Source organism: Poecile atricapillus, assembly GCF_030490865.1.
Source record: "Poecile atricapillus isolate bPoeAtr1 chromosome 36 unlocalized genomic scaffold, bPoeAtr1.hap1 SUPER_36_unloc_4, whole genome shotgun sequence".
Classification (NCBI taxonomy): Eukaryota; Metazoa; Chordata; class Aves; order Passeriformes; family Paridae; genus Poecile; species Poecile atricapillus.
The window spans coordinates 55,936-77,949 of record NW_026708994.1 but is presented as its reverse complement, the minus strand read 5'-3'; the positions used below and the strand labels follow the sequence as shown (position 1 = coordinate 77,949).

Below are 22,014 nucleotides of genomic sequence, written 5' to 3'. Positions count from 1 at the left end.
AGCCCCCCCATGATTTTGGGGACCCCCCCAAAGTATAGGGGCAGGATTTGGGGTGCTCCAGGCACCCCGGGGGGGTCAGATCGCGGTGTCCCAGAGCACGGCATGGGGCCGGCGGGCCGGGGGGGTGCCGGGGGGCGGCGGGGGCGGGGGGCGGCCCTCGGGAGCGGCCCCCCCTTTCCAGGCGGGGGGGGCGGGCAGGGGGGGCAGGCTGTCCTGCTTGCACAGCCCCCCCCCCCGCCCCCCCCGCGCCTTGATCTCGGTGCAGACGCAGCGTTTTCGGTCGATCACCTCCTGCAGCTGCCCGTCCCGGGGCCGGGGGGCGGCGGCAAAGCCCCCGCCGGGGACCCCTCCGGAGAGGGGGCGCGACGAGGGGGGGCCGCGTGGGAACGGGGGGGCCCCGGCCTGGCGCACCCCCGAGGTGGAGGCGGAGCGGCCCAGGCGGGGACCCCCGGGGAGCTCTGGGAGGGAGGAGGAGGGCGTCAGGGGGACGCGGTGTCACCCCCCCGCCACCCTCCAGGTGCCACCCCCTCCGCAGGCCAAAGGGTAACTCAGATTGTGCCAATCTCCGCGCCCACCCGAGATCTCTCTGCCCCCACAAATGTCCCCGATCCCCCCAGGATGTCCCCCGTGTCGCTCCGCGTGACCCCCGCTATCCTTACGCAGTCTCCCGGTGCCCTCCCGGTGTCCCCCCCCCCGCCAGCTTCACCAACAGGTGCGCCCCGAATCTCCCGTGCCCCCCGACTCCGGCCCCCCGCACGTACCCGAGGCTCTCCCGCAGGCGGGGAAGGTCTGGCACGGCAGGGGTGGTCCCGGCCGCCCCCGGGGCCCCTCGGCCCGAACGGGGATCCCCGAGGGGGGGGGAACCGCCCCCGCCCCCCCCCGCTCCTCCCGGGGGGGCTCCGGCGCCTCTGCGAACGGGGGGGGGAACACTGTCAGTCCCGCCCACAGGGCGTGGCCCCGCCGCAAGCCCCGCCCCCGTCACTCACTCTCGCTCTCCTTCCCGCGGCGGGCGGAGGCTCCGCCCCCCCGGCGAAGAGGCGGATCCTCCTCGCGGGCAGGGGCGGGGCCTCCCGCGGCCACGCCCCCGCGCAGGCTCTCGTAGGCGGGCGGGCGCTTCCCGGGGGGCGGGGCTTCGGCCGAAGGTGGAAGGGGCAGCGGCCCGAGCCCCGCCCCTCCCCGCTCGCGCCCCGCGCCTCCCGGCGCGTGGTGCGGGGGGAGGGGCGTGGAGTGGCTGCGCGCGCGGGCGGGGGGCGGCCCCTCGCGGCGCGAGGGCAGGGGCAGGCGCGAGGCGGCCTCGGGGGGCGGGGCCAGAGGGGGTGGGCGGGGCGGCAGCAGGTTGGGGAACGGCGGCGGGATGGGGGCGGGACCGGAGAACGGGGCGTGGCCGATGAAGGGGGCACGGCCGGAATGGGGGGCGTGTCCAGAGAAAGGGGCGTGCCCGGTGTACGGGGCGTGGCCGGAGTGCAGCACGGGTCCACCGAAAGGGGCGTGGGCGGTGTGGGGGGCGTGTCCGTAAAAGGGGGCGTGTCCCGAGAAAGGAGCGTGTCCCGGGCCCTCCCCCGCGGGCAGGGGGCAGCTCATCTCCTCGTAAATGGCCTCGGGCTCCTCGGCAGGTGGGGGGGGGGCTCCCCCCGGTCCCCCCCGCCGGGGATCCCCCCCCGGGATTCCCCGGGCGTCCCCCACCATCTCGATGTACACGGGCTCCTCCGCCTCCCCCTGCTCGGACAGAGGTGGTGGGGCTGCCCCGGCTGACAGCCGGGTCTGGGGGCTACGTGAGGGCTTCAGGGGGGGCGTCTGCCGCACGCAGCCCCCTCGGGGGGTGCCTGGGGAAGGGAAGGGTATCAGGGAATGGTACGCCCTCCATGCCCCCTCAGATTCCTTGCATCCCTTCCCTGCCACCCATACCTCCCCAGGACCCCACCCTGATCTCCCAAAGTCACCGTCCCCTCCCTGCACCCCCACCACGTTGAGCTCCTCACTTGCCCCCAGCTCCACCATAACCCCCCAGCCCCGACAAGCCCTCTCCCAAAGCCCGCCGGTTCCACTCACCACCTCTCTTGGCAGGCGGAGCCTCGAGGCCTCGACCCTCGGGGGGCCCTGTGCGGGGTCCAGGGGGGCGCAGGGGCACCCCTGAGTCAGGGAGCCCCACGGCATGGCAGGACAAGGAGCGGGGGGCCATGCCGGGGGCACAGGGCCGGGGGCCACGTTCCTGTGGCGCCGGCAGGGTCAGGAACCCTACGCGCAGTGGGCGCCGCAGGGACCCCCCCTCCCGTGCCTTGGGGACCCTGGGGAGAGGACAAAGGGGGTCAGGGCAACCCTGAAAGTTCTGGGGAAGCTCCAACCCCCTTAGAGATGCTCTGGGACTTTGCTCCTGTGCTGCAGGGGCACTTGGGCACAGGGGGGAACTAGGGTCCCCCATCTTTGGTGGTTCTGAGGTGCACAAGGTGGGCCAAGGGTCTCAGGGTCAATCCCAGGAGTACAGGGGGGCATTGGGGCTCTCACACGGGCGTCCAGAGAAGGAGAAGGGGTCCCAGGTTCCCTCAGAGTGAGTTGGTGCTCTTTGGGTCCTGCCAGAGAAATTCTGATGGGTTGGGTGACCTCCCAGGGTGGTCCTAAGGGATCCCAATGTCCCCTGAGTGGTTCAGGGTGGTCCTGCGGCGCCTGATGTTCATGGAGGGTGGTCCCAGAGGTACCGGTTTCCCAGCACGGTAGTCTCGGGCCTTTTCTGGGTCCCTCCCCGGCGGTCCCCAGGGGTCCCAGTGTCCTCCCCGCCATGTCCCCGTTGTCCCCTCACCCCTTGCGCGGCTCCTCCTCGCGGGGGCGCCACTCGGGGCGGCCCTTGCGCTGCAGCAGGTTCATGGCGGCCGCCGGGGGGCGCTCCTCGCCCAGGCGCAGCAGGGCGGCGGCGGCGGCGGCGAGCTCCGACCGCGGGGGGGCGCTCATGGCTGGGGGCGGGGCCTTCAGACTCCGCCCCCCGAATTCTGCTCCTGAGACCCACCCGGACCCCGTGTCCCGAGACCCCCCCGCCCCTCCCGGGCCGCCTCATGCCCCTGCCTACCGCCACCCCCAAGCCCCAAGCCCCCACCTGGACGTTAGGTCCCAATGCCCGCCCTACCAAAGCCCCCTGGACGCCCCGGTCCCCCCAGGACCCCCCTCCCCACCTGGAGGCTGGGTCCCCCCTGCCCTTCCCCCCCAGCTTGAGGAATCCTGGGGTGTCCCTGGCCCCCGCCTACCGGGTTCCCCAACACCACCCGGAACCCTCCGCCGTCATGCCGGGGTGTCCCCCGAACCCACCCGAACGCCTTTGGACACCCGGCTCCGTCCGCTCGCACCGATGCTGGGGACCCCCCCAAACCCGTCCGGTCCCCCCCAGAACCCCCCTCCCCACCCGAAGGCTCAAATTATCCTCAGTGCTGGGGTTCCCCCCTCACCCCCCCACCCCTCAGGATGCGGGGTCTCCCCACCCCACCCGGACACCGGATTGCTCTGTCCCCCCCAGGACTCTTGGCCTCCTCCCACCCCGCCCCTCGTTACCTGTCGCTTTCTCGGGGGTCCCAGGGTTGGGGGGGGGGGGGAATCCTGCGCCGCACCCCCCCCCCCACCGCCGCCAGCACGGCCGGGCCCGGGCCGGGGGCTCACGGGGGGCGTTGGCCCATGGCGGGGGGGGGTCTAGCGGCCTGCGGGGGAGGGGCAGCGGGTGGTCACCGGGTGCGGGAGGGGCACCGGGCCCACCCCCATCCCTCCCCTCCTCCCTCACCGGCCGCTCCCGCCTCCCGCTCGCGCCGCTCCATTGGCGCTGACGCAGCGTCCGGGACGCGCCGTGGCGGCGCTGGCGCCCCCTGGCGGAGCGGAGGACCCGCGGAACGCCGGGGGTCACGTGGTGGAGGGGCGCGCTCTGTGGGCGTGGCTTGCTGCTGCGGAGGCGGGGCCTGGGGCGGGGCGTGCCCGCGCGCGGCCCGGGAATGCCTTAAAGCGCAACATCACTTCCGATTCTCACTTCCGGGTCCTGCCGCCGCCGTCGCCGCCGCTGCCGCCGGTAACGGCTCCGGGCCGGCCCCGCCATGTTCCTCCTCCTCCTTTCGCCGCCGCCGCCTCCATGAGCCGCAAGAAAAGCGGCTTCGCCATCACCAGCGTCCGCGGCAGCAGCGGCAGCGCGCCCGGCGATGCCTCCGGCGCCGCGAGCGGTTCTTCATCTTCCTCCTCCGGCAGCCCCAGCGGGTCTCGGTTCCGCCTCGTTCGCTTACTGTCGCCGGGGGAGGTGCTGCGGCGGGGCCGGTGGCTCTGCCGCGATTTCTACGAGCGGGACGCGTCACCGCGGGGAGGTGGCGGCGGCGGGGGGAGGGTCCCGGTGTCGCTGGACGCCCCCCGGGCCGTCCCCGCCGCCCACCAGCCTCGTTCTCTCGGGGCCTTCGCGCAGCTGGTGCAGCAGGTGAGGGGGAGGGGTCTCCTGGGGTGGGGCCCGGGTGACCGCGCCCCCGACCCCCTCCCCTTTTGTTTACAGGCGCTGCCCCCCAAACCGCCGTCGCCACGCCCAGGGGGCGGGGCCGAGCTCAGTGCGCGCCTGGGATTGGCTGGCGAGGAGAGCGAGGACGAGGGGTGAGGCGGAACTTTTGCTCTGGGCACTTCCGGGGTGGGGGCGGAGCTGGACAGGTGCGAGGGAGGGGCGCCGGTTGCCCTCCCCCACCCGAAAAAGGGGAAGGAAACGGGGGGAGGGGGGTGTGAAAGCTCTGCCCCTCCCTCACCCCCCCAAGGGGTCCAGTGAGGGGCAGGGGCGGTGTCCATCGGTCCATCTGACACCGTCCTTGTCCCCCTCCAGCTCCGGGAGCGGCATCACCGCCATCGACAACAAGATTGAGAGGGCCATGGTGAGACTTGGGGGGGTCATGGTGGGGATCCCAGAGGGGCTCCTGGGCCTCAGCGGGGGGCTCTGGGTCCCAATGGCAGCTGTAGGACCTGGATTTGGGAGCTTTGGGTCCTGGAAGGGAGGCTTTAGGTCACAAGTGGTCACTATGGGGGCCTGCGGGAGGTGGATGTAGGATTTGTGTCCTGGATGGGGGGCTCTGGGGGGACCCTTACACCTCTCCCCGCAGGATCTGGTGAAGTCGCACCTGCTGCTGGCGGTGCGGGAGGAGGTGGAGGCGCTGCGGGAGCAGATCCGGGAGCTGAGCGAGCGGCGTACGGCGCTAGAGAGGGAGAACCGTGTGCTCCGGGCACTCGCAACCCCCCAGCAGCTGGCCCAGCTGCCGTCCCTGCAGCCCCCTGTGCCGCCCCCCGCACCACCCTGATGCCGGGGGGGCTCTCAGGAGGTTCTCAGGGGGCGGGCAGGGGGCCCACGCTCACTGTACCGCTGCTGCTTTATTGGGAGGAAGGGGGGGAGAGCCACCGAGCTCTCTGGCCCTTCCTGCGCAATGTCGGCCCTTTTTTAATAAACCTGCGATTTTTACAGCACGGGGGAGGGGCCGTATCAATTTTAGGGAAAACCCGAGTGAATTTGGAGTACATAAAAGGGTGCGCGCGGCTCCGGCCAAGGAGGGCCTCGAACCCGCGAAGTCCGAGGGGCGAGAGACCCCCGGGGGCCGCCATGTTGGGGAGGTCAGCAGGGGGCGGGCGCGGGCGCCATTCCTGTGAGGTCAGCGCCAGGGGCGTGGCCAGTGGCGGAAGAGGGCGTGGCTTCCGCCGCCATGAGGCCGCGCGCGGTCCCGCCGCCGCCGCCGCCGCCGCCCGGGGGGATCCTGAGGCGGGGGGGACGCGGGGGCGGCACCCGGCAGGTGGGGTGGGGGGACCAGGACAGCCCTGACACAAGAGAACCCTCGCACGGCCCTCGGTGACCCCAACCCTTCCCCTCCAGGTGCGTTTCGCGCCCAGCCCCGCGATCCGGGATGAGGAAACGGAGGATGAAGATGGGGGCATCCCCGCCCCGTCCCTGGCGACCCCCACCCTGCACAGCAGCCGGGGGGGCCCTGGCGGGGCCTCTCCCGAGCCGTTCGACGCCCCCGGGGCCGCGGCCGCGCTCCTGGGCAGCTCCTTCGCCGCCCGCAGCGCGCTGGGCGGGGCGGCGGCCGCAGGTCAGTGCCGAGGGGGGCTCGGTGCTCACCCACCCCTTTCTCCGTTTTGACCAAAATCCCTCCTTTTAGCCATGAACGTCCCCCAAACCCAGCGGCTCTTCTGCGGGCTCGTCAGCCTGGCCGTGCCGCCCCCGCCGGGGCCGCGGAGGGGGGTCCCGGCCCCTCCCGCGCCCACCCCGCAGGTGAGACCGGACCCCAAACCCTGCCCTGCGCCCCCCCGGTGCTGTCGGGACCCCCACCCTTTCCTGCTGTTCCCCCCAGGTGCCGGGGCCGCAGCTGAGGGTGCTGGCAGGCGGTGCTGGCGGGGCCATGGGCTGGCCCTGGCTCCCCCCTCACAGCACCCCTGAGCCCCCCCGGGCCCGCCCGCGCCCCCCCGGAGCCGCCTTTGCCATGTACCAGAAGCTGCAGCAGTGGGGGGGTTACTGAGGGGAAACAGCCCCCAGAAATCCCCCTTTATTCCCCAAAAAAATAAACAGTTATTTTTAACTTTAGATGGCGTGTGTGACCTCCTCTCGCCCTGCCTTTCCAAACCTCCCGCCCCCCCAAAAAGCAATTCCCCGCTGATCAATCACCTCCTTTATTCCGGGGCCCCCCCTCGCACAGAGCAAACCACGGCAAACGCCCGGGGGGGGGGAGGGAACACCCCAAAAATTGGGGGGAGGGGGGAAAACAGAGCCCCTCCCCCCGTTTGGCATCTGGTGGGGTGGGGAGCAACCCCCCCTTCCCCACCCCAGGAGCGTCAGGGCCCCCCCAGACCGGGGGCAGTTCTGGGGGGCTCAGGGGGCGTCACCTCGTCCCTTGTGGAAGAGATAAATTGGCCGCTGGAAGCCTGGGGGGGAAAAAGGAGGATGGGGTGAAGGGGGCCCCAGATTTACAACCCTTCCACTTCTCCCCAAAACACCCCAGGTACCCCCCAGCCCCAAAGTCCCCCTGGATCTGAGGTGATTCCCCCCGCTCCCAACCCCTCCTAATGTCTGGGTGCCCCCACCCCACCAGAACCTCATTTTCTATCACACCTGGTGCCCCCCACCCCCAACCCCCTGAGCCCTAAAACCCCCGTTGGATTGCAGTCCCACCCCTGGGATTTGGGGTCCCACTCCTGGGATTTGGGGTCCCCCCACCTTTGGAGCTGTGCTGGGGGGTCCCCAGGAGCTCGCAGCGCTCGAACCCCACCTCGGGGGACGTCAGGTATGCCGGGAACTGCTCCGGCCGCAGCCGGATCCGCTGGTAGTTCCGGTACGTCGTCTCCTGGGAACACGGGATCAGCCCCCAAGAACACCAAACACCCCCTGGAGACCCTGCCCCCCACTCCATCCCCTTCAAACGCACCAATCCCCCAAACCCCCTCCCCTCAAACATCCCCCCGACCCCTTGACAATCTCTGGGACTACCCCAACCCTGTCTGGAACCCCCGTGACCCCCCAAACACATCTCTACCCCCCCAACGCCCCCCCAGACTCACCGTGAGCCCCTTGCGTTTGCGGTAGGACTCCCAGGGCTGCGGCTCCAGCAGCAGGATCCCGCCGGGCCGCAGGTGCCGGAACGCCCTCCGGAAGAGCCGCTTGAGCCCCTCATCGCCCCAGTTGAGCTGCACCCACTTGGTGAGGGACAGCAGCAGCAGCACGTCGAACTCGGGGCGCTGGGCCCCCACGGCCTCCTCGCGCTCCGGGACGTAGTTCCCCTGTCGGGGGGCACGGTCAGCGAGCGGGGGGCACGGGGAAGGGGCTTGGGGACGAAGGCTGAGCCCCACAGAGGGGGCTTGGGGGGGAATGAGGGACGTGGGGCACCCCCTGAGAGGTTTGTGAGGGTGAGAGGCACACGCTGACCCCCACAAACGGGTTCTGGGGTACCCATGGGGGAGTTTCAGGGGGTGAGGGGAACTTGCTGAGCTCCACCGAAGGGTTTTGGTGGGTGAGGGGAGCGTTCTGAGTCACACACGGGGATTTGGGGGGGTGGGGGGCACACACTGAACCCCGCTCAGGGGTTTTGGAGGCCCCAGACTGAGGCCCTGAGTGCCCCACACAGACCCCAAGGATGGAATGGGGGGTTCCACATCACTCCAACCTCCTGGTGACCCCTTCAGACCCACTGACAACGCCCTGGAACCCACCCGAGACCACCCAAAATCCCCCTGCACCACCTGCCGCCACGCCAACCCATCTAAGATCCCCCCCAAAATCCCCCTGCACCACCTGCCACCACGCCAACCCATCTAAGATCCCCCCCAGACTCACTGGAGACCCCCAAACCCCCCGTTACCTCTCTAGATGTACCAAGACCCCCCCAAAACCCATCTAAGACCCAGTTAAAACTCTTCTTGATCCCTCCAGCCCCCTCAAACCCACCAAGACCCCCTAAAACCTTTACCGACCCCCCACACCTACCTGTCACCCCCTGAGAGCCACAGAGACTCCTGAAACGTTCCTCACGCCCCTTTCAGACCCACCAAGACCTTCCAGAACCCATCCCAAGCCCCCGTTCCCGCCTGTCCCTCCCCCAAATCCCCCCAAACCCCTCCTGTGCACTCACCGTGACGAACACGACGTTGTGCGGGAAATCGGCGGCCCCGGGCCCGTCGGGCGGGAGCTGCGGGGCAGCGATGGGGCCCCGGCTGGCCAAGAGCGCGGCGGGGAAGCCCTTCCTGGCCCCCCCCGCGGCGTCGCCGTCCGCCCCCAGCCCCTCGGACAGGTAGTGGCGGATGTTCTGCCGGGCCGAGCGGATCAGCCGCCCGTCAATGTCCAGCCCCACGACCCTGGCGGGCGCCCAGCGCTTGGCGATGCTCAGCGTGAGGTGCCCCACGTTGCACCCCACGTCCAGCACCTCCTTCCCCGCGAACCACTCGGGCCGCAGCACCCGCAGCCGCGCGTCCTCCACGTCCGGGTTGCGGTACCCGTAGTATTTGCAGTAATTCCCGTACTGGAACTTGCGCACCTGGTGCCGCGGCCGCTGCGCCGCTTTCCCGGGGGGCTTCGGCTTCTCGGCAGCGGGAGGGGGCGGCGGGCGAGGCCCCTCGGATTTGCTGCAAGTCCGTCGGCGCTTGCGGTGGCGGCCGGGGGCGGGGAGGGCGGCGGGGCACGGCGGGGCGGTGGAGGCGGCGGAGGGTTCGGCGGGGCGGGCGGGCTCCTCACCGGGCCCGCTGCCGCCGGTGGCGTTGGCGGCGTTGGCGGCGCTGCCCCGCTGCTGGCCGCGGTGGCGGTGCCGGCGGCGGGCGCTCTTGGCCGGGGACGCCAGGCGCAGCCCCTCGCCCGGCGCGTTCAGGCTCAGCGGGTCCGTGATGTCCCGCGGCACCAGGATCTCCACGGGGTCGCGGCCGCGCTGCGGGAGCGGCGAGGACTGCGGGGTGCGCGCGTTCAGCGCCCGGCTCACCTCCTCGTCCAGGAGGCTGTTGAGGTTGAGCGGGTCGAAGATGTTCCCGCCGAGCAGGAACTCGGACGGCAGCACCGGGCCGCACTCCGAGGCCGCGCGGCGCCGCCGTTTCCACGGCGGCTGCTTCGTTCCGCAGCTGCTGCGCCGCTTCCCGCCGCCGCCGCCCGCGGCGCGGAGGCCATTGCGGGGACGCGGCGGCTCGGGCGGGTCAGGGGGTCCCGGGGGTGGCGCGGCGGCGGCGGGAGGAGGCGGCGGCGGCGGCGGCACCAGGAAGGCCTCAGGCGCCGCCGCCATGGCGGCCCGGCCCGCGCCTGCGCGCTGCGCCGCGCCGCCCCCGCGCATGCGCCGCCGGAGGGGGGAGCGGGGGAAGCCGCGCGCACGGGGCCTCCGCGCCCGCCGCCTCCCGCCCGCGATGGCAGCGCCGCGCCGGCCCGGCGGGGCTTATATAGGCGAGGGGCGGGGCTAAGCACGGGAACGCCCACAGAACGGGGCGGGGAGGAACCGAGCCGCCAATAGGAGCGGCCGCGGAGCGCGCGGCGGCCAATAACGGGAGTCGGCGCGCGGGGAGACAAAGGGGGCCTGAAGAGCTCGGGGTGACCGCGGCGAGCGCCTGCCCCGAGACCGGGGGAGAACGGCGGGCGGAGCAGGAGGGGAGGGAGTGGGGGGGACCCTGCTGAAGGTCCGAGGGAAGGGCGAGGAGCGGGGACGGGGAGGGTCGGCGGCTGGAAGGCGGAGCAGGCGGGAAGAGGCCGCTCTGCGCGAGGGCCTCGCCGCGCGCGCAGAGGCTGCCGGTAGATGGAGTCCGTGCGGGGGCTGCGCGTGCGCAGTGCGAGCGCCTTCTGCCCACACACCCCCTCCCGTTCCAGCGCCGGTGTCTCCTCCGTCCCTGGGCCGCGTACTCACGTTACCGTTCCGTTCGTGATGTCACCGAACCGGTTCTCCCCCCCGCCCCCGCCCAACGCGCCCGGTAACGGAACGCACGGCGCGCGCGCGCGGGTCTCGCGAGAAACAGCGCGCAGTTCTCGCTGCGGCCGCGCGGCGGCGCCGCCGCGTCTCGCGAGAGCAGCGCGGTGTCTGGCGCGCGCCCCTCTTTCCCGCCCCTCGCTGTCACGCGCTCTCGCGCCGGCGCAGTGTCCCGGCACGCGCCTCCCGCGCCCCTCGTGACACAACCACCCTTGGTCACGTGACCCGGCACGCGGGAATCGCTGCCCGCGCTTCGTTTTGAGGCGAAAACCGCCAAAATCGGCGGAAAAGTCCCGGAGCCCCACACACGAACAGCCGCCTTTAACCCCCACCGCCACCAAGCCCCACAGGTGTCTCACAGCTCGTTTCTGGTAGGTTTTGCGAGCTTTAATGGTTTTTTTCCACATTTTTCCCCTCAGGGGCTGGCAGCCCCCTCAGGGGCACTTGCGCTCCACGCACTGCTTCCCGCCCTCCTCGTACTCCTGCTTGGAGATCCACATCTGCTGGAAGGTGCCCTGCGGGGAATTTGGGGCGTTTTGAGGGTTGTTGGGGAGTCCCAGGAGGGGAGGTGCCCCCGGCTCTCCCTGGAGCCCCAGACTCACGAGCGAGGCCAGGATGGAGCCCCCGATCCAGGGGCTGAAGCGCCGCTCCATGGTGCTGTTGCTGGCGATGAGCTTCAGCCGCATGCTCTGAGGGGGGGGGGTCACTGGGAGTCACTGGGGGAACAACTATGAACCACTGGTGGCAACTGGGAGCCACTGAGGGTGACTGGGAATCCACCACAGGCAACTGGGAGTGACTGGCAATAACCAAAACCCCAGAGATCCAGTCTGGGTACCCCCACCACCCCCAAATGTCCCTCAGAGGGGTTTAGCCCTCAGAGCTTTTAGGCTCTGGGTTTTACCCCAGCTCCCCAAATCCCCAGATCAGGGGGTCTCTCCCGGGGACAGTTTGGGGTTCCCATCCAGTTCCCCCTCCCAAATTGTGAGGGTCCCTCAGGGGGTAAATCTGGGGTCTCCTCCAGCCCCTCCCAAACCCCCGTCCCGATCTCGGGGGTCCCTCACAGGGGGAGTTTTCTGGGCCAGCTCCCGGTTCAGGCGGTCGGTGAAGCCCTGCAGCAGCGTGTTCCCCCCGGTGACAATGACGCTGCCGTAGAGACCCTGGGGGGCACACGGGGAGGGGAGCGGCAGGATTTGGGATATCCCTGCCGCTCCCCACACCCCCTGGAGCCCACAGCCCCGGGACGCACCGGCCGGATGTCGATGTCACACATCCCGATGCTGGTGGTGACCACGTGTCCCACGCCCAGCATGGTGTTCCCCGAGAGACCCTGAGGAAAGGGGGCATCAGGGGGTCCCAAAAACACCCCCTGAACCCTGTGCCCCCTGGGAATCCCCAGACCCCGCCTGAGACCCCGAAAAGCCTGCTGGGGACGCTTAAGACTTGAGTTTGGAAGAGTAAAAGAGCAGAACCCGGGGGATGGGGGTCCCCTAAAGCCCCCAGGACCCCAAAACCCCCGATCCCACTCAGAGATCCCCCTGAGACCCTCAAACCTTGACGTTGGAGGGGTCAAAGAGCCCCTCAGGGATGCGGAGCCGCTCGGCCCCGTAGTCAGTGTTGTACCCGTTGGGCATCTCGTAGTGAACCGTCGGCATCTGCGCTGCCACCCTGGGGGGAAAACAGTGGATTTTGGGGTCTTCCCCACCCCAAAATTCCTCCCCAAACCACCACAGAGTCCCAGCACTCACTGCTCGTCATAGGGAGAGTCCGAGACCTGCAGCACTGAGGCCTGGAAGTCCTGGATCACCTCCTGGGGGAAAAGGACCCCAAAAAAGGGGGTCAGGACCCCGAATCCCCCCTCAGGGGCTCCCCAAACCCCCCCTACTCACATTGCAGGTGAAGTTGTGCCAGGACTTGGACACCTGGGGCAGCTTCTCCTTCTTCTTCCAGCTCGGGGGGGCCCCTTCCCTCACCGGCTCCTGGGAAAGGGGGGGTCCCGGGGGCGTGGTCAGCCCCAAAGGGGCGTGGCTTGTGATTAATGATGCTAAAGAGGCGTGGTTAAAGGAAAGTGCTGGAGCATTCCCCGGGCTGGGGGAGCGGGAGGGATCCAAGGGTGACGTTAATGAAAGGGTGGAGCCGAATAATAGCACTGCACAAAATGGGCGTGGTCTGAAATGGGCGGAGCTAATGTACAGGGTGAATAAGATTTGGCTGTGCAAAAGGGGGTGGAGCTAAAGAATGAGCCCACCCCCAAATGGGTGGGGTTAAGGGATAAATCCCACCCCTGGCCACACCCACCTTGGCAGCGATCATGTAGGGGGGCACGATGTCGATGTTGAGCTCCTGGAACAGCTCCCGGCACTGCATGGAGATGAAATCCCCGGCCAGGGGCGACTTCACGATGCCTGTGGGGCGGGGCCCAGGTGAGGCTCCGCCCACCCCTCACCTGGGACAGGTGTGCGCTCACCTGGCTCTGGAGGGTGGCCCTTGCGCTTCTTCCAGGTGAGCCCTCACCTGTCCTGGGTGTGTCCCGGGTGTGTCCCGGGTGTGTCCCGGGTGTGTCCCAGGTGACTGTCCCCCACCCCAGGTGTGTCCCAGGTGTGTTCTCACCTGTCCCAGGTGTGTTCTCACCTTGCTGCAGGATGTACCCGTCGTGCACGGGGATGGCCGTGGTGTGGGTGGCCCCCGAGTCCAGCACCAGCCCCGTGCTGCGGCCGTTGGCGAAGCTGCGCCGGTCAAGGGTCACAACGGGGAGGGGACGCCGCTGACCACCCACCCAAACCCCCCCGGCCACACCCAACAGCCGCTGGACACGCCGCAGGGAGGGGCTGGGGGCACTCCGGTGACACTGGGGGTGGCACGGGGGACAATGACCGCAGGGACAGCCCGGGGGGGTCCCAGGGAGCGGCACGGGGAGGGGACCGCGGGGGTGACGCCGGGGATACGCGGTGAGCACGGCCGTCTTGCAGAGGAAGAAGGCCGGGATGTTGTAGTGCTCGAACATCAGCTCCGTCAGCTTCTCCCGCTTGGCCCTGGTGTTCCACTGCGGCACAGGACACGTTGGGGACACCGTGGGGACAGCCAGCCCCCGCCCGCCCCAGGGCTGGCACCTACCGGCGCCTCGGACATGAGCACCGGGTGCAGCCCCGGCTCCGACTTGACGTGCTTGCCGTAGGTGTGGTCCAGGATGGCCTGAAAACACTCCCAGTCCTCGACTGGGACAAACGGGCCCGGGTGACATCCCGTGGCCCCTGAGATGGCCCTTCTGGTGCCCCTGTGGCCCTGGGGGTGTCCCCACCCCGTGTCCCCTTTCCCCAGAGGTGTCCCAGGGATGTCCCTGGGGTGATCCCACACTGTCTCTGCTGTCCCACCACATCCCCAACGTCCTTCTGTGTCTCCCTGTGTCCCCCAACTCCTCCTCCTTGTCCCCAAATGTCCCCATGCTCTCCCCACATCCGTGTCCCCCCGTGTCCCCCCGTGTCCCCCCGTGTCCCCCCCGTGTCCCCCCGTGTTCCCCCGTGTCCCCCTCTCACTCATGCCGTTCTTGAGCGGTGACAGGACCTCCACGCCCTCGCGGGCCACGTGCAGGGCGTTGGTGTCGATGTAATAAACCTTGCCCCCCTTCTTGTCCTTGTCCCCGTCCAGCTCCAGGGACACCTCGTCCGGGGACAGCAGCCCCACCGTGGTGGGGAAATCCGCCTTGGGGACACCACGGCCCCGGTGAGGTCCCCGTGGTGCGCCCCGGGGATGGTGGTGGCATTGTCACCACCCCGGGGGCGGCCATGGGGACACCTCGGCCGTGGGGACGGCACTCAGGGGACACGGCGGCCTTGTCCGTGCGGGTGGGGGGACACGGAGGGGCCGCGGTGACACCGACCTTGGGACAATCCTCGCCGGCATAGCCGGCCCGCACCGAGAAGGAGCCGATGTCGAACACCAGGGCCCCGACCTCATCTGGGGGAGGGGGACACGGTGACACCGGAACCGCCCAGGACAATGAGACCCCCCCCGAAACACCCACGGATCCCCCCCCGCGTCCCACAAAACCCCCGCCTCGTGTTGGGGGGGACAGGACGGGGACACCGGGACCCCCCCGGTCCCCCCCGGGGACCCCCCCATCCCCCACCCCTCCAATTCCCCGTTGCCCCCCGCCCGTGCCCCCCCCACCCCCGCGGTGGCCCCGCCCCTCCCGCGGTGGCCCCGCCCCCCGCCATGGCCCCGCCCCACCGAGGCTCCGCCCCCAGGCCCCGCCCCCGCACCGCCGCCGTAGACGCCGCCGCTCATGGCCGCGTTCAGCACCGGGACAGCGCCGGCCGGGGGGGCGGGGCCTCGCCCGCGGCCAATCAGGGCCCGCCGTGCGGCGCGCGCGCCCATTGGCTGCGGCCGCCATGGCGCCGCTTAAAGGGGCCGCGGCCCTTTGTTAAAGAGGAGGGGGCGCGATCCGCGGGGCGAGGCTCCGCCCCTTTGTGGGCGGGGTCTGCAGAGGAGGGGGCGTGGCTTCGCTTCAGCCCCTCCCGCAGCACCGTCCCGGTCCCCGCAGTCCCCACCGCGGGGCGGGAATGAACGGTTTTGTCGGATAAAAACCCCGGAACGGCGGCTTCGGGGGCGGGGGGAAAAACCGTAAAAAAGAAAACCCCAAAACCACAAAAAATGTAGCGGGGGGGCGTGGTCTGATGTGGGCGGTGCCCGGTGGGCGTGTCTCCGTGAGGGGCGGGGCCACTGAGGGGGCGTGGCCTGGAAGCGGCGGCGGCGCGGGACGCGCGAGGTGCGGGGGGGGCCCGGGGGGAATCGGGGGGCGGGGGGCGCTCGGGGGTCCCCAGGGGCTCCCGGGGGTCCCACCGGGGCTCTCACGGTCGGTTTGCGGGGGGTTACGGGGCCGAGGGGGGTCCCTGTGGGGAATTCCGGCGTGAGGGAGGTGGGGGGGGGTCCCGGGGGGGTCTCTGGGGTCCGTTCCTGACGCCCCCTCCCCGTTTTCTCCCCCCAGAATGTCCTCGGGCCGCCCCGCAGCTCCGTCCCCGCCGCCGGGGGGGCTCCCCGGGCCGCCCCCCCCCCGCCGCCGCCGCCGGGGCCCGGCCCCGGGCCCGCCCCTCCCCGCCGGCGGCAATGACGTGTTCGTGACGTCACGCTCGGATTTCCGGGCGCAGCTGCGGCGCTGCCAGCGGCTGCTGGCGCCGGGCGGGGCTCCCGGGGCCGCTCCCGCTCCCGCTCCGCCCGGGGAGCTGCGGCTGCACGGGCTGGGCCTGGCCGTGCCCCGCACCATCAACCTGGCGCTGCAGCTGCAGGCGGGCGCGGGGGGGGCCCTGCGGCTCCACGCCAGCACCTCCTCCGTGCCGCTCCGCGCCCCCCGCCACCGCCGCCCCGCGGCCCCCGACGGACACGAGTCCGGGGACGGCGACGGCGAGGACGGGGATCCCCCCCGCCACAACTCGGCCATTCACATCCGCCTCTGCAGGGAAGCGCCCTGTGCCTGAGGGGGGCCGGGGGGGTCCCGGGGGCTCCCGGGGGGTCCCGGGGGCTCCCCCGGTGTCCTGGGCTCTGTCACCTGCGTGGGGACACCCGAACCCCGCCGCCACCCCGGTCCCCAGCTCTGTCGCGGCCGCGGGGACGCCCCGAGGGCACCGACGCCCCCCGGGGCCACCCCTGGGCGAGAGCAGCTCGAACCGGGGCCACCGGGAGCCGGAAAGGACTTGGGGACAACCGAGAGGCCACCGAGAGTCTGAGGCCACCGCGAGGCACCGGTGGCCTTGGGGACACTGTGACCTGACTGATGCTCTGGGGACACGCGCGATGCCACCGGTGGCTCGAGGCCACCGCGCTGCCACCGAGGTCGAGAGCACGGGGCCACCACCGCGTTCCCCCCGAGCCCCTCGATGTCACCCTGAGCCCCTCCCCGCAGCAGCCTCGGGGACTCCGGGGGGGACACGGGGATGTGACACCCGAATAAAGCCGGTGGCAGCAGTGACGCCTCGGGGGTCTCCGGGGGGATTCGGGGGAGGTTCGGGGGGGCGGGGCTGGGGCTTCCTCTGCGTCATCGGTGACATTTGGGGCAGGAAACCCCCAGGTGACAACGGGGGACCCAGAGGACGGGGGGGGGGGGCACAGGGAGAGGGTCCGGGTGACAACGGGGGGGACCCAGGTGACACGGAGGGACCCCAGGGGGGATACGTGGGGACGTGGGTGACGTGACAGGGGCGCAGGTGACACCGGGGACGTGCGACGTCCGCGGGGGGGGGGGGGGGAGGGTGGGAAAATGAGCGGGACCCCGGTGACAAAGGGACAGCCAGGTGACAAAAGGGCCCGAGGGGCAGCGCGGGGCTGGCAGGTGAGCAGAGGGGACTCCAGGTGACCCCCAGGTGCGCAGCCCCCGATCCCGGGGAGTCCCGGCTGCGTGGGGGAGTCCCTGCCGGGGGGGCTTCCAGGTGACACGGGGGGGGACCCGGCGGTGTCGGTGACGTCGCTGTCGCCGTCCCCCCGCCCCCGGGGTGCCCTTTGGCCCCGCTGGCGCCGGACCCGCGGCCGGGCTGTGCGGAGCCGCACGTACGGCCTGGCAGGGGGCCCGTGTCACCTCCCGGGTCCCCCGTGTCACCTCCCGTGTCACCTGGGTTCCCCGGCTCCCCTCCCGACTCCCCCGTGTCCGCCGTGTCGCCTCCATCCCGTTCCGTGTCCCTCGTGTCCCCGCGTCGCCTCCCCCGTCACCCCGCTCCCCTCCCGTCCGCCCGTGTCCCCCGTGTCCCCTCCGCCCGGCGTGTCCCCCCTCCCTCCCTGCCGCGGGGGTCCCCGGGGCCGCCCCCGGGGCCGCGGTGGCGCTGGGGACGGGGACAGTGACGGCGACAGTGACGCTGCCCCATTGTTCGGCCGCTTCCGCCGGCCCGAGGGATCCCGGGATCCCCCGGCCTGGCGCGTCCCCTTGTCACCGCGCGTGTGTCACCGCGCGCGTGTCACCGCGGTCCCACGGCCCCGCGGGGGTGTCCCCGTGCCATCCCAGTGGCCGTGTCCCCTCGCCCGCAGCCACGTGTCCCCGCGTCCCTCTCCATCCCTGTCCCCACGTCCCCATCCCTGTCCCCCCATCCCGATGTCACCATCCCCGTCCTCGTCTCCACGCCCCCTCTCATCCCCGTGTCCCCTCCTCTGTCCCCGTCCCGGCGTCCCTGTGTCCCCCCGTCCCGCACCTCCGTGCCCGGGACGATGTCCCCGTGTCCCCCCATCCTGATGTCCCCAGCTCTGTCCCCCATCCCTGTCCCCGGATCTCCCCGTCCCCCGGTCCCCACTTCTGTCCCCTCGTCCCCGGTCCCCCCTCTGCACGTGCAGCTCCTGTCCCTGTGTCCCCCCCTTGTCCCCCCCCCCGTGTCCCCCTCCGTGTCCCCCATCCGCAGCTCTCGGCGCCCAGGTCCCATCCCTGTGTCCCCTCCGTGTCCCCCCCGTGTCCCCCCCCCGTGTCGCCGCCGTGTCCCCCCCGTGTCCCCCCCGCCTCGCCGGCGCCGTGGCCGGGGCCGGGGGTGGCCCGTGGCCAGGGGCCGACGTGCGGCGGCCGGCGCGGCCTTTTCCTCGACGGTCTGGGGGGGGCGAGGGGGGAGCGGATGGAAAACCCCCCCCCAAGGGCCCTTCCGGCCCCGCGGCCCCTCGGATCAAACATTAACCGGGGCCGGGGCCGGGGGACGCGGGACGGGGACGGCCACAGCCCCGGGGCCACCAGGGACCCCCGTGCCATGAGCAGCCGGCGATGGGGGCGGCGGGTGAGTGCGGGGGGCGCGGGGGGGGCGCGGGGCTTGGGGAGGGGGCTGGGACATGGCGGGGAGGGGGGGTGGGAGTGACCCAGGTGTGCGGGAGGGATCCAGGTGTGCGGGGGAGGGGGGGACACCCACGTGCGCCGCGGGACCGGGCGCGGGAGGGGCGCAGGTAACCGGGGGGGACCCGCCGGGGGTCGGGGGGTCTCGGGGAGGGGTGGGGGACCCGCGTGGCTGGGGGGGGTCGGCAGTCGGGGGGTCCCCGCGCGTGTCCGGCGCGCTCAGGTGTCCGGCAGGTGGGGGGGGGGGGGGTCCCGGGTGTCCTAAAGGGTCGCGGCCTCTCGGGGGTCCCGGGGGTCCCCAGGGGCGCGGGGGGTCCCCGACATTTAGGGACGCCGAGACCCCGGGACATTCTCGGGGGCGGGGGCGCTCAGGTGAGCGGGGCAGGTATCCCGGGGGTCCCGGTGGTTCGGGGGGTCCCCCCGGTACCGGAGCCCACATCCCCGCGGGGAGCGGGACACGGCGCTCGCTGACCCCCCCGGGCCCCCCAGGGCTGTGCGCGCTGCTGCTGCTGCTGTTGGGGGTCCCGGGGCGCCCCCAGCCCCCCCCCGAGGGCCCCCCCTCGCTCTGCGACCCCCGAGTGATCGAACGCTTCATCCTGGAGGCCCGCGACGCCGAGCGGGGGGCGGTGAGGGGGCGCGGGGACACCGCGGGGACATCGCGGGGACACCGCGGGGACACCGCGGGGACACGGCGGGGACACCGCGGGGACATCGCGGGGACAGCTGGGGGGGCGTGACACCGAGCTGGGGCGGGAGGGGGGGGATCGGGACCCCCGCGGGGGCTTGGGCAGACGGGGACATCACGGGGGGACACGGGGACATCACGGGGGGGACACGGGGACATCACGGGGGGATACGGGGACATCACGGGGGACACGGGGACATCACGGGGGGGACACGGGGACATCACGGGGGGGACACGGGGACATCACGGGGGGGACACGGGGACATCACGGGGGGACACGGGGACATCACGGGGGGGACACGGGGACATCACGGGGGGACACGGGGACATCACGGGGGGGATACGGGGACATCACGGGGGGGACACGGGGACATCACGGGGGGATACGGGGACATCACGGGGGGACACGGGGACATCACGGGGGGATACGGGGACATCACGGGGGGACATCACGGGGACATCACGGGGGGACACGGGGACATCACGGGGGGACACGGGGACATCATGGGGGGGACACGGGGACATCACGGGGGGGACAGGGGGACATCACGGGGGGATACGGGGACATCACGGGGGGACACGGGGACATCACGGGGGGATACGGGGACATCACGGGGGGGATACGGGGACATCACGGGGGGATACGGGGACATCACGGGGGGACACGGGGACATCACGGGGGGGACATCCTGGGGATGTTGGGCACCTTAGAGGGGTTGGGGACACGGGTGGGGACACGGGGACCCCCTGGTGGGGTCCCTGAGGGGGTTGGGGACACGGGTGGGGACACGGGGAGGTCTCGGGGACTCCCGGGGGTCGTGGCGGGGGTGTCACTGCTGCCACCCCCTCCCCAGGCCGGGTGCGGCCCCCACTGTGACCTCCCCGAGCCCGTCGCTGTCCCCGACCCCGGCGTCAACTTCAACCTCTGGCAGAGCCTGGACGTGAGTGGGAACGGGGGGAAATCCCGGGAAATCGGGAAAAATGGAGAGAAGACGCAGGGAAATGGGGAAAACCGGGGGAAATCCCGGGAAATCGGGAAAAACGGGGCGGGGGAGACGGGGCAGAGTTGGGTGAAATCGGGGAGAAATGGGGGGAAATGTGGGGGAATGGGGATTAGCGGGGGAAGAAGGAAGTGAAGTGGGGAGAAATCGGGAATTTTGGGGTGAGATGTGGGGGAATGGGGCAAAGAGGGGGGAAATTTATGGGAGAAACTGGGAGAAACGGGAGGAAACGGGGGAGAAATGAGGCCAGATGGAGAACGGGGGAAAACCAGGGAGAAGTCGGAAAAACGCGGGGAGAAATGAAGAGGAATGGAGCAGAGCGGGGAGGAACCGGGAGAATCGGGACAAACCGGGGAGAAAGGCGGGGAGAAAGGCGGGGGGACGGAGAGGAACGGGACGGGAAGGGGGGAAATGGAGAGAAGTTGTGAAGATCGCGGGGGTGGCGGTGCCGGGGGTGGCGGTGCCGGGGGTGGCGGTGCCGGGGGTGGCGGTGCCGGGGGTGCCCCGCTGAGCGCTGCCCGCTGTCCGCAGGCGGGGTCCCGGGCGCAGGAGGTGGCGGCGGGACAGGCGGCGCTGGCGGCCGCGGTGCTGCGGGCGCGGGAGCTGCTCCGGGACCCCCGAGTGCGCCCCAGCCTGGACCGCGCCTACGGCGCCGCGCGGAGCCTGGCGCGGCTGCTGCGGGGGCTGCCCGCGCCGGTACGGGGGGCCGGGGGCGCCGGGGGGCTCCGGGAACACCGCGGGAGGGTCTGGGCGGCTCCTCGGGGCGGTTTGGGGGGGTCCCGGTGGTCCCTGCCCCGCTCGGGTTTGATTTTGGGGGGTTTAGGGGGGGTCGATGGCGGGTGCTGACCCCTCGCCCCCCCACAGGATCCGCCCCTGCCCTCGCCCCCCGCCCCGCTGCGGGTCCGGACCCTCCCCCGGCTCCTGGGGGTCCTGAGCCGCTTCCTGCGGGGGAAGGTCCGGCTCTTCCTGGCCGACACCTGCCCGCGGTGAGCCCGTCAGCGCCGACAGCTGTCAATCACCGCCGGGAACAGCTGTCAATCACCGCTGACAGCTGTCAATCACCGCCGGGGACAGCTGTCAATCACCGCCGGAGACAGCTGTCAATCACCGCGGGGGACAGCTGTCAATCACCGCCGACAGCTGTCATGCCGCGCCCAAAGGCACCACGCACAGTCGGCAGCTGTCAATCATCGCACAGCGCGGCCGGCCATCACCGGCAGCTGTCAGTCATCACCGGCAGCTGCCAATCACTATCGGTAACTGTCAATCAGCACCGAGAGCTGTCAATCAACACAAAGCCCCGCCGGTCATCAGCAACAGCTGCCAATCATCACGGACAACATCAGGACTGACAGCCGTCAATCATAGCAAGCACCGACAGATGTCAATCAACAGCACAGACAGCTGTCAATCATCAGCATCAGGAGCCGTCGCTCAACAGCACCCCCTCCCCTCCCCCCGGCACGTTGGACGTGCCGGCAGGTGATTGACAGCTGTCAATCATCCCCCTCCCGCCTGAGCGCCCCGGGCTGCCCAGGCCCCGCGGGTGATTGATTGACAGCTGTCACTCAGGGGAGACAGCGCCCCACCCCTCCCATGTAACTTAATGCAAACACGAGAGTATTTATGAGACCCCCGAGGGCTGCAGCGCCGGGACCCCAAAACTGGCACCCCCAAACCCTCCGAGACCCTCCTGGGGCTCCTCAGACCCCCCTCAAATCCTCCGGGACCCCCCAATCCCCGCCAATCCCAAACCTTGAACTCTCCCAAACACCGAGACCCCCCCAAGCTCTGGGAACCTCCAACCCCAGGACCCCCAAACTCCGGGGCCCCTCCTCAACACCTGCGGACCCCCTAAATCCTTGGGTGCCCCCCAAAAGTCTCTGATCCGCCCCCCCGAGCATTCCTGACAAACCCCAGAGCACCTGGGACCCCCCCAGGTTCCGGGGGTCCCAAACCTCGGAGTCCCCCCGAGACCTTGGGGTGTCCCCAGGACCCCCCGGTCCCCCCCGGACCCCCCGGTCCCCCCAGGACCCCCCGGTCCCCCCCGGAGCCCCCGGTCCCCCCCGGAGCCCCCCAGAACCCCCCGGGTCGGTGTCAATACGCGCCAGGACTCGGCGGCGCCAAGGCGGGGCCTCTCCAGGCCAC

At 71.3% G+C, this 22,014-nt stretch overlaps 7 protein-coding genes across 7 annotated transcripts; 4 read left to right on the top strand and 3 right to left on the bottom strand.

Moving 5' to 3' along the window:
• Positions 1–75: 75 nt before the first annotated feature.
• Positions 76–3,862, bottom strand: LOC131574107 (neuronal tyrosine-phosphorylated phosphoinositide-3-kinase adapter 1-like). Its single transcript, XM_058828495.1, has 7 exons — positions 3,758–3,862; positions 3,535–3,677; positions 2,795–2,945; positions 2,050–2,285; positions 987–1,823; positions 762–908; positions 76–458 (listed from the first exon to the last, which is right to left on the bottom strand). The coding sequence occupies exons 3-7, from the start codon at positions 2,941–2,943 to the stop codon at positions 76–78; spliced, it is 1,752 nt and encodes a 583-aa protein (XP_058684478.1). The 5' UTR covers positions 2,944–2,945; positions 3,535–3,677; positions 3,758–3,862.
• An 89-nt stretch (positions 3,863–3,951) lies between these two features.
• Positions 3,952–5,448, top strand: LOC131574113 (TSC22 domain family protein 4-like). Its single transcript, XM_058828503.1, has 4 exons — positions 3,952–4,429; positions 4,502–4,596; positions 4,817–4,865; positions 5,091–5,448. The coding sequence occupies exons 1-4, from the start codon at positions 4,097–4,099 to the stop codon at positions 5,283–5,285; spliced, it is 672 nt and encodes a 223-aa protein (XP_058684486.1). The 5' UTR covers positions 3,952–4,096; the 3' UTR covers positions 5,286–5,448.
• A 1-nt stretch (position 5,449) lies between these two features.
• Positions 5,450–6,556, top strand: PPP1R35 (protein phosphatase 1 regulatory subunit 35). Its single transcript, XM_058828504.1, has 4 exons — positions 5,450–5,768; positions 5,849–6,065; positions 6,135–6,247; positions 6,327–6,556. Exons 1-4 carry the CDS (start codon positions 5,682–5,684, stop codon positions 6,489–6,491), a joined length of 582 nt encoding a protein of 193 aa, XP_058684487.1. The 5' UTR covers positions 5,450–5,681; the 3' UTR covers positions 6,492–6,556.
• Positions 6,557–6,626: 70 nt separating this feature from the next.
• Positions 6,627–9,855, bottom strand: MEPCE (methylphosphate capping enzyme). Its single transcript, XM_058828501.1, has 4 exons — positions 8,595–9,855; positions 7,528–7,746; positions 7,187–7,313; positions 6,627–6,894 (listed from the first exon to the last, which is right to left on the bottom strand). The coding sequence occupies exons 1-4, from the start codon at positions 9,771–9,773 to the stop codon at positions 6,842–6,844; spliced, it is 1,578 nt and encodes a 525-aa protein (XP_058684484.1). The 5' UTR covers positions 9,774–9,855; the 3' UTR covers positions 6,627–6,841.
• An 89-nt stretch (positions 9,856–9,944) lies between these two features.
• Positions 9,945–15,051, bottom strand: ACTL6B (actin like 6B). Its single transcript, XM_058828502.1, has 14 exons — positions 14,654–15,051; positions 14,272–14,348; positions 13,928–14,093; positions 13,509–13,609; positions 13,340–13,437; positions 13,026–13,120; positions 12,693–12,799; positions 12,284–12,373; positions 12,143–12,204; positions 11,948–12,062; positions 11,644–11,724; positions 11,459–11,554; positions 10,997–11,083; positions 9,945–10,909 (listed from the first exon to the last, which is right to left on the bottom strand). Exons 1-14 carry the CDS (start codon positions 14,766–14,768, stop codon positions 10,829–10,831), a joined length of 1,371 nt encoding a protein of 456 aa, XP_058684485.1. The 5' UTR covers positions 14,769–15,051; the 3' UTR covers positions 9,945–10,828.
• A 1-nt stretch (position 15,052) lies between these two features.
• POP7 (POP7 homolog, ribonuclease P/MRP subunit) lies at positions 15,053–16,352 on the top strand. The gene is made up of 2 exons (XM_058828505.1): positions 15,053–15,159; positions 15,379–16,352. The coding sequence occupies exons 1-2, from the start codon at positions 15,068–15,070 to the stop codon at positions 15,863–15,865; spliced, it is 579 nt and encodes a 192-aa protein (XP_058684488.1). The 5' UTR covers positions 15,053–15,067; the 3' UTR covers positions 15,866–16,352.
• A 1,611-nt stretch (positions 16,353–17,963) lies between these two features.
• EPO (erythropoietin) lies at positions 17,964–21,817 on the top strand. The gene is made up of 5 exons (XM_058828506.1): positions 17,964–18,127; positions 18,670–18,806; positions 19,720–19,806; positions 20,398–20,562; positions 20,731–21,817. Exons 1-5 carry the CDS (start codon positions 18,115–18,117, stop codon positions 20,854–20,856), a joined length of 528 nt encoding a protein of 175 aa, XP_058684489.1. The 5' UTR covers positions 17,964–18,114; the 3' UTR covers positions 20,857–21,817.
• Positions 21,818–22,014: the final 197 nt, after the last annotated feature.